At 37.7% G+C, this 10,000-nt stretch overlaps 2 protein-coding genes across 2 annotated transcripts in view; one reads left to right on the forward strand and one right to left on the reverse strand.

The window, feature by feature from the left end:
- LOC125039902 (acetoacetyl-CoA synthetase-like) overlaps window positions 1–7,546 on the forward strand; it is an 18,308-nt gene extending 10,762 nt beyond the window's left edge. The window contains exons 5-12 of the mRNA XM_047634264.1: window positions 359–500; window positions 1,097–1,177; window positions 1,306–1,429; window positions 1,687–1,875; window positions 2,182–2,413; window positions 4,226–4,362; window positions 4,587–4,789; window positions 5,664–7,546. Coding sequence (XP_047490220.1) covers window positions 359–500; window positions 1,097–1,177; window positions 1,306–1,429; window positions 1,687–1,875; window positions 2,182–2,413; window positions 4,226–4,362; window positions 4,587–4,789; window positions 5,664–5,801 — 1,246 coding nt within the window. The 3' untranslated portion in view covers window positions 5,802–7,546. The remainder of the gene's footprint in view (window positions 1–358; window positions 501–1,096; window positions 1,178–1,305; window positions 1,430–1,686; window positions 1,876–2,181; window positions 2,414–4,225; window positions 4,363–4,586; window positions 4,790–5,663) is intronic.
- Window positions 7,547–7,751: 205 nt separating this feature from the next.
- The window catches only part of LOC125039901, a 20,820-nt gene continuing 18,571 nt past the window's right edge, over window positions 7,752–10,000 (reverse strand). The window contains exons 12-13 of the mRNA XM_047634263.1: window positions 8,804–9,820; window positions 7,752–8,416 (exon numbers count right to left, since the gene is read on the reverse strand). Of these exons, the coding sequence (XP_047490219.1) occupies window positions 8,264–8,416; window positions 8,804–9,820 (1,170 nt within the window). The 3' untranslated portion in view covers window positions 7,752–8,263. The remainder of the gene's footprint in view (window positions 8,417–8,803; window positions 9,821–10,000) is intronic.

Raw genomic sequence — 10,000 nt, forward strand, 5'->3', positions numbered from 1 at the left:
AGAGAGCCTCATATGTTATATATTTGTAGATGATTTTAAATTTAAATTACCAGCATTGATTATTCACCTTCAGATTTAAGTTCATCATTAATGTTGCACAATATCCCAAGCTGCATTCAGATTTTGCATAATTCTTCTAGTACATTGCTTAGTCATTTCAGACCAAATTAACTTTGATTTCAAAATGGTTCTGATTCCATAAAATTTGAATTTATTCTGGCAGCATATTCTTTAACAGCTTGATATTATAAATCTCTAGGCCTCCAATTTTATAATAATCTTGACATTGACTTCACATTCAAGAATTCCAGTGCTGTATACCGCCAAGATAACTCCAAACAAAATTCTACTCCCACAGCATTTTCCTTGACGACTTCCTGGCCGAGTGGGCTACGGGTGAAGCCATAGAGTTCGAGCAGCTCCCTTTCCACCACCCACAGTTCATCATGTTCTCGTCTGGAACAACTGGCATCCCCAAGTGCATGGTTCATTCAGCAGGGGTGAGTGTACAGTGGGGGTCAGAAGGTCATAGCAGTGCTTCATTGAAAATGTACTGTATAGAAATTTGTGATTATTAGGGATTATAATATAGTCAGATGGTAGGCTATATATCACAGAATGTTAACTTTGAACCTTGCCCCAGAAAAAAAGTATTATCAGTATATGAAAATATAAATTGATTAGAAAGAATGGACTTTTTTTTAAATTGTGATACTGATAATTGCTTGAGAAAAAAGTTGCTTTTGTTCTGTTTTTAGTCTTGTTATATACCTCATAATAGGGTTAATATGGTAATGGTGAGGAAGGGCACTTTATGACTTTAGGCTTTTTTTTCAATAAAATTGTTATTGTTTATTATCATAACTGTTGTTATGATGATGAAAATGAATGTTATTCTTTGTATTATTATTTTCATATCATAATGAAAATTGTCATCATTATCTTTACTAATTAACACAGTTGTATTTACATATTATACTTGATTAATATTTTCTTCAAAACTTTGTTTATAGTCAGAACCTTTCTGCTTTACAATGGAAACATCTTGTCCACAGTTTTCCTAGTCACTTTGTTAACCTTACAAAACCTGTTTCAGGGAACGCTCATCCAAATAGCCAAGGAACACATTCTTCATTGCGATCTCACAAGGGAAGATGTCCTTACCTACTATACCACGGTGAGTGCCTTGTATACATTGTATTCCAGTAGCTTTACAGAAAGGATTATGAGAACTGTGCAAATGTGGTTGCAATTTTAAAGAGCTTCCAAAGGAGTATAATTTTGAAATTTTGAATTTTTTTCCAGACGGGTTGGATGATGTGGAACTGGCTTGTGGTGGGGCTTTTCACCGGCTGCTCTCTCTTTCTCTACGATGGTTCTCCGCTTCTGCCCACACCCTCCATCATGTGGGACCTTGTCGACAAGCTTGGTGAGTTTGGCTGTTGGCTGTTAAGGAGGAAAAAGGGGGGAAAATTAAAAGGAAGGATCATGTTATTTTGGCTGATGTTACTAGCTCAGTGGTTTTCATTTGGCTCTTTTTGTTATTCCATCTAGTAGGTATTTTATTTGGTGGGGAAGTAGGAGGTGAATGGGAATACTATACCAGCAAAGTTGGGATAATACATCTCAGTAGCAGCAGGGCAGACTGAAATCGCATTATTCCTCTTTCTCCTTTTCCCCATGCAGGAATCACTGTCCTAGGCACAGGTGCTAAGTGGCTGGCCGTGCTGGAGGACAGGGGAGTAAAGCCTCGGGAGACCCACGACCTGTCCTCCCTGAGAGCCATTCTCTCAACTGGATCTCCACTCTCAAGCCACTCCTTCAGATATGTCTATCGGGATATTAAGGAGGACGTGATGCTGGGCTCCATCACAGGTGAGCTCCTTTGTAGAGGGGCTTTGGCTCTCTCTCTCTCTCTCTCTCTCTCTCCACTCCTCTTTTTTGGGGGGAGGGGAGCAAGACCCAGTACTTAGAAGGTGACAAATAAAAAGAGACATAAAGGGAGAGTCAGAAAGACTGACAGGAAGAGAGACAGAGAAACAGAGACCAAAAATGAGACCAGAACTATCAACAGACATATGATCAAATGTAGAAAGGGTTACAAAAGAGAATAGATAACTTTTTCTGCAAGACATGAACTCTTTCCCCCTCTATGCCTCACAACCCTTTTGACTGTTTCAGGAGGAACTGACATCATTTCCTGCTTCATGGGCAGCAACCCTACCTTGCCTGTACATGAGGGTGAGATCCAGTCTAGGAACCTAGGCATGGCAGTTGAGGCTTGGAACGAGGAGGGGCAGCTGGTTTATGACATAAATGCCGAGCTGGTGTGCACAAAGCCTTTCCCCTCCATGCCCACACACTTCTGGAACGATGATGGCGAGATCAAGTACACCAAGGCTTACTTTGCAAAGTATGGCATTATTGCAGTATTGTATAAGGAATTGGCTTCATTTTTGTATAGTTTCTTTCTTTTCCTGTTTTTTTTTTTTTTTTTCTAATGATTTTCTTTTGGTCTCTTTTGTTAATTACCACTTATTTTTTATTTTGTTTAAGTACTTGCAGTATTTGGAAATAGGAACACTTCAGACATGTAGTCATTAATAAGAAGAACAAATCTGGAAATCAGGTATTTGCTGCATTTAAATATTGAATATTTTGAGTGATTTAAAAGGTAGTGATCCAACTCAGATCATTGCCAAGGAAGACAGTTACACAGATTGCAAGTTCAGTTGCCTCTACTTCTAAGGTCACAGTTTTCTGGGTACCAAGCAACAGGTCACAGTCATCAGGTGAACCATGTCTGATATATATATGCTCTGTAATCTCACTTTTGATTATATCTTCTAACGAAGATATAATCAAAACTGGTCAAATACATCCCTTGCCCCATGAAGATATTCATTCTCATTCACATCTTTTCTACATTTGTATTAGTGAATACAGTTCAAGGTAACTTCTTGACACAACCAGTGCTTGAACCACTTGTATCCAAATTACATCCCTGTACTTGGAATGGGGTATATATTCCAGAGGATTGCACTCATGCATCAGACTTTGTCATTGCTAAGAGGGGAACGTGGAAGTGAAGGAGACTGTGCCACTGTGTTTTCATTGGTCTCTTTATACTCATACTCTTTAGTTCATGAGGGTTAAAGCATTGTTACAGAATTACTGTGCAGATAAAGAGGAGTAGGATTGTGAAAGAAAAACAGTAACTAGGAATATAATGAGTGCTTATTCAGATTTATTTCTGGGGCTGTGTTGATCATGTCAGTCTTTTTATCTTGTATATTGATCTTGGCTGTGTTGAATATTTACTCACTGATAAATAAACAAACCAAAAAATAATAAGAAAAAAGTATCATAACTTTATATTAGTAATATCAATAGAAAATCATTTCCCTAATCATTGGTATCATCATGAGTATTATTATCATCATAATTATTATTATTATTATTATTATCACTATCATTATTGTTGTTGTTGTTCAACAATTGTTTGGATATAAAGATATTTTCTGTCCAGAACTCAGATCAATATGACTGAGATCAAGATAGTTTTGGATCGGAATGACACAGACGACTCTTATGTAATTCAGACAAACTATTTTCACAAACTTTTAAAAATAGTGACACTTTATCAATATAATTTTCCTGGAATGCTGGGAATCATGCTCTTTAGGGTTTGGAGACTGCGACACAGAGTAGCAAGTAGAGAAAAGCTAGGTTTCCACTAGCATATTCCTGGCTTCAAGAATTACTACCCTTTTGGTCAGACAGGCCTTGCCACACTGTGTGGGGTACTAGGGGAGGCAGACCCAGAGTGCTCTTTGACCAAATCTTACTATATATAGTCTGCAATAGTTGTATTCAGTTATAACACAGTCAAAACCATTTTGAAGCCAGTCCAGTGGCACTAAGCTGGTGGAATATATTTTTAATGGAACCAAGAAGAGCAGTTGGGTGGCCAATAGTGACTCAGGGATTAGTGCTGAGTTTGGATCATGGCACCTGGGTTTATGCAATTGGTCTAGTGTTTGAATACTTGGAATAATGTGTGGCTTGTGTCACAGATAATACATAAGTAATCTGTGGTATACATAGTCTCTACCGATTATAGAGAATAATTGCTGTTATGATTAATAGGTCAGTATCGACATTTGCTTTGTAAGTAGTAAGTAAATTTTGTTAATGGGTAACAAATAAGTAATTTACATTGCAGGTACCCCCGCACATGGACTCACGGTGACTTTGTTACCTTCAATTCTAAGACAGGAGGAATAACAATGCTTGGGCGCAGTGATGGAACGCTGAACCCAAATGGGGTCCGTTTTGGAAGCGCAGAGATTTACAACATTGGTAAGTTTCCTGGTACTTTTTGTCCAATTTACTTATGTATATTTATCTGTTTTCTTGCCATTTTGTGTATTTTCTTTTTCTTTTTTTTCTTTTATGAGGGGGTGGGAAATGAAGAGTTTCAGACTATAGTTTTAATCATTACAAGAAAGTAATGTAGTAAATAAACAGGAATATTAGAATTAGTGACAAATTGATAACTTGTCCACTTCTCTTTTATATTGCAGTTGAGCAATTTGACGAGGTAAATGACAGTGTGTGCGTAGGCCAAAGGAATGCAGAGGGTGAGGAACGAGTTGTACTCTTTTTGAAGATGCTCCCTCCTGCCGAGCTGACACCAGAGTTCAAGCGCCGTCTTGCGGTGGCAATTCGTACACAGCTTTCTGCTAGGCACGTTCCCTCTGTCATCCTGCCCATTTCAGAAGTGCCAGTAAGTTGAAGTTATAGTTATTACCTCTCTTAAATTTCATGTAATGTCCTATTTTTTTTGCCTCAAAAAAAAAAAATTCAGCACCAGTCAAGTTCTTTTATCTTTTTTAATTCCTTAAGACCAGATGGGTATTATTTTAGCTTGTTTTTAAGGGTAACTTGTGTATTCAGGCAGGACAGTCTCCAGTTCCCCTGAGCCTTAAAAAAAACACCCGTGCTACAAGTTAATATATATACTTAACTTGTTGATGCTGGGAGTGCATACATACTGTACATGCTGTTCTTGTATTGATTTTGTCAACACACATGACCTTATCTATATACCCCATTCCTTGAATTTTATGGAAGAAAAGATGATAATGATAACAATAATAGAGATGATTATATTGATGATAATAATAGTAGTAATAATAATAACAATAATAGAAAAATCTCAATAACAATATAAGTAAAAGCTTTTGTCCTGGAAATGCAGAGAATGGGGTAAGCAAATGAGATGTGGCAGAACCAGTAACTTCTTGGTGACTCAGTGCCCGTGAAACTGTGTGTAAACAGAATTGATAAAACAAAACTACATCAGCCAATGTTCAGATGCAGTACTGTTAGGTTAAGAGACTTATACTTTACCTTCTTAAGGAACATAGTAATGCATATTTACTTAAATTTCATGGGAGATATAATAATTGATACTGTAAGATATAATAATTGATACTGTAAGAGGGATGAAATAAAATATAACATACAGTGAATAAATTTGAAATATAAGATATAGTGGATAATATCAAATATAAAATAAAGAGGATGGAATAAAATATAAGGTAACATTAAAATTAACAAAAGAGCAACAGTCTGACAGCCCATCACTTCTGTTACAGTACACCGTGAGTGGCAAGAAAGTGGAGGTTGCCGTGCGACAGGTCATCCAAGGGGAGACTGTCGGAAATCGAGCTGCACTTTCCAACCCAGACTCTCTCGACCTCTATGCCAACCTCCCTGAACTGCAAGGGTGGTGAGACTCCAGGGGACGGAGAGTGAGACTAGGGAAGGATGGTGAATCTTCAAGGGTGGCAAGAGGCATAATGTAAATCCACTTGTTGATCTCTACTAGTGGCAAGTTAGGTGGCCTGGTTCTGCACAAGATGCAGTGGACAAGTCATGTTATGCTGATATGTAAAATGGAAATTAAAGAAGAGAAAGAAAAGAGGAAGTGGTAATAAAAACTGCAGAAGAAGGAAGGAAAGAAAGTAAAAGTGGTAGGTTTATATTGCTGATTATGTGCCTTTTTAGGTCTCCTGGTGTAGAAATTTGATCTGGTTTAACAATAAGAAAATTAATACTATTTTTTTCAGTGCTGCTGAAATTAGGGTCAAGAATCGATGATCACCAAGTATTGTTACTCAAGTTTTGTAACATGAAAATGTTGTTTAAGTTTTAGATGGTACAAAAAAGGTCTGTGACAGAAAATAAAATGTGAAGAGTATAATTAAAACAAGTTGGCAGCATAGCATTGCATTTATAGGAAAGCTAAATTATGCAGGGGTTACTTTGCACTGCATTAACTCTTAGGGTAATTTAAATATGATGGATTTTCTCATGTGTTAATATTCTGGTTTGTATAAATATAATACGTTTCAATAACTTTTGAAAATAATCAGGAGTGTGAATCTTTAAATGTATTTTCTCAACGAGAAAATAACTTCTTTTGACTATTTGAATTTTAGTGAAGAAAATGAGGAAGACAGATTATTATTGATTTTTTTTTTTTCTTCGCTTTCACTCTCTTTCCATTTTTAAGGAATGAAAGGATTTTACAAAAGATTTGTACATGTATTTGAATATAGTATCAAGATATTTGGTTGATCACTTGCACTAGACATCAGTCTCATGAAATGCTTTCAGTATTGATGCAATCTGAGGTGTCCCAACTGGAGTCACAGTGAACACAAGTTAGATGTTTAGGGTTTAGGTTAAGTGAAGATATGATCCGGTTTTACATTACAAACCCACACAAGGGCTAGGATGGTGCCTTCTAGAAGGATTTTGGTTTTTGCAAGGAGAACCCATTACCCCAAGTGGATGCCCTTCCAAACGTAGATCCTGGGCAGGAATCGAATTCTCAGGCTGGGTGACCAACGCTCATGGTCACCAGTTGCAGGCATTGCCACTGCACCACAGCAGCTGCCTTAGATTAAATGAACCAAACTTAATATTATGCATTAGCAGGGAGCAAGAGTGAGTTTGATATATTTATAGGAAAGAGTGAGTAACTACGCAACTACATTGACATGTTTCTGTTAAATCTTTATTAGAATTGCATGAATTGTAATGAAGATTTAATCAAAACACATCATTTATGTTGCTCATGTAATCAAATTACTGGTTCTCATCTGTAACTCTTTTTACTTTGGTCATAATAAGCCTGTGTGATTGTAATTTCTTTGTGACTGTTTTTATAGTTTCTGAGCTGTCAGTACTGTTGTGCAATGTAATCTCTATTTCCTGAGATGCGATGAGGAATCACAAAGAAAGGTCTTTTACTCAGCATAGAAAACTGTGATAGCTGTTTGGTAATTTTTTTGTTAGGGTTGAAGATATATATACACAAATAGGCTTTTAGTTATGGAAAAATCTGTAATAATTTTATACATTTTATAAATATACAGGTCTATATAAAGAAAGAAATTATATAAATTTATATAGAGGACAAAACCTATATGTATATATCTTAACACATTATATATAATGAGGAAAAACTCAATGTTTGATTGAATTGCCTCCATACGATTTTTATTCTGTGGATAAATTTATTCCCTGAGAAATAATGCCAGCAATTTCCATTCAAAAATTTATTCAACAAAAAAACTCCCTTTTATTGCTTGGCTCTGATATCACTGTCTCTTGAAAAGGTGTACAGTATGATGCATTTGGGCATGCATGTGTATGAGGGAAAAAGAACAAGAATATAACATTATTTATTTATTCAAACTGGAAGAAACATTATTTGTCTGAATTCTTTCACTAATTTCTTGGAGCAATATCAGGACTTGATAAATAAATTTCAAATATCAACTAAATCCTATATGAAATAATGTTCTTTTTTCTTTGCATAAACATCAGGTGCAGTAATTATTATTACTGCACTTATACACAATATATTACAATATAAGCAAAATTTCCCTTAACAATAATGATAATAAAAGTTTCATATAAGAAAAAAGCTCTGATCTCCTACTTACAAATATTTACACATTACATAAAAAAAACAAAAAAAGAAAATAAAGATTGCTTCTCTCAGATCTACTTGTATGGGAGGATAGTTACCTGCAAAACCTCAGTCAAGATTTAACAGAAGTTCAATGTTTTAGTAAAAAGCTGCCTGCCAAAAGAGTGTCTGCATTCTCTTACTGATCTTCAGACATAAACAAAGCAATCCCAGTCGACACAGGCACAAGTATCTTGATAGCCACCTCAGGGATCATCTCTGCTCGCTTACTGTCGCTGGGTGACTGTTCTGGTGTGAAGTAGGGGCTGCAGGAGGAGAGGGGTGAGCCACCTCAACAGAGTGGAGCGTGAAGTTATCCAGAGGTGTCACCTTGTTGCTCTCACCTACTATTGTGTAGAGGCCAGGCTGGGAAAAGAAGAGGGCATGAAAAGAAAATAGGTAATATGCACAAGAATTCTTGGAATATACAAGTCATTTTTCATTATACACTCCTACATATATAGATATACTTATAATTTATATATATATATATATATATATATATATATATATATACATATAGATAGATGTATATCAATGCATACAATAAGAAATCAGTTAACAAAATATTTGCCTTCACATTAAAACAATTTACAAAAAAACTACCAGGGAAGATGGTTATTTGTCATTATATATACCGAATAATACTATATAACTATCAATGGCTATGGTATCCAAGTTTCTTTGTAAACCACGAAGTGAGAGAGAAAGAATATACAGAAGAACAAGAGACTGAGACATTACCAAACCCACCTGTGCATACTGCTGTGCATTCTCTGTGCTGAGTGGCGGGGCAGGAGAGGGGAGGCTGAGCACCCCTGCTGCCAGGGCCACTTGCTCTGAGCCCACCCGTGACCAGACCATCTGGGCAGCATTGCCCTGCTGCGCCATGTGGGGAGAAAGGGTACCTGAAGACCCCGGAGCTGAGCAGGGAGGAAGCAGGGAAGCCATGGAGGCCATGGGTGGTGCTTCATGCTGTGCAGGTGCCATGATGTGGTGCTGGAGACCAAACACAGGGTGGCTGCTATTTGATGAGGAGGAGGAAGGTGCATCACCACTGAAGCCCAAGGAACTCGTCTGTGCAGATGTCTCACTGGAAATGACATTGTCCTCACTGCATGCCACTGTGCTGAGAGTCAGGCAGCCAGGGGGTGCAGAATGCGTGTTGGTCAGGTCCATGCTGCCCGAAGGCACAGGAAGCTGCGTGTTGGAAAAGACGATGTTGTTTGATCCTGGGCTGGAGAACTCTAAAGCATTTGATGAAGAAGGCAGACTCTGCTGGGTGATATTGTTTGCTGAGACTGGGATGCGAGACAGAATAATGCTGTTTGATGATGAGGGAACACTAGAAAGAATGACATTCGCAGATGACACAGGTGACAGAGACAAAGTGGTGGACTCTGGAGGCAGTGATATGCTTGATGCCGACACTGCAGTGTTGCTGAGTGCTATGCTCGAAGAGACTGGAATATTGGAAAGGGTCAAGTTATGTGAAGACACAGGGATACTGGAGAGGACAATGCTATTTGAAGAGACAGCCACAGCAGTCTGGGTATTCCTGGCCTCTTCCATTGCTGAAGGAATCCCCAAGATATGTGTTATACTTGGGTCCTGTGGTTGGATGGTGGGGGGAGTTACATCCTGGTGTGGCTCCTGCGGTGGCAGAGCAGACTCCTTGGCATGTGTGCGCATGTGTGACACCATGTTGTCCTTCCTTGCAAAGCTCCGCCTACACACAGGACACACATAGTCCTTGACACCTGTGTGAACCTGGAAAAAATGTGAACATTTTACGGACATGCTTTATAAATTGGAGCTCATTCACTAGGTTTTGTGTTTCAAACCATCTTTAATGAAAATATTACAATATTTTCATGTGTCTGATAATTTTATTAGTGAGAGGAAAAAACATATCCATCTAGGAGGCCATGAAGTATAAATAATACCAAA

This window comes from Penaeus chinensis, chromosome 28 (assembly GCF_019202785.1).
Source record: "Penaeus chinensis breed Huanghai No. 1 chromosome 28, ASM1920278v2, whole genome shotgun sequence".
NCBI classification, from domain to species: Eukaryota; Metazoa; Arthropoda; class Malacostraca; order Decapoda; family Penaeidae; genus Penaeus; species Penaeus chinensis.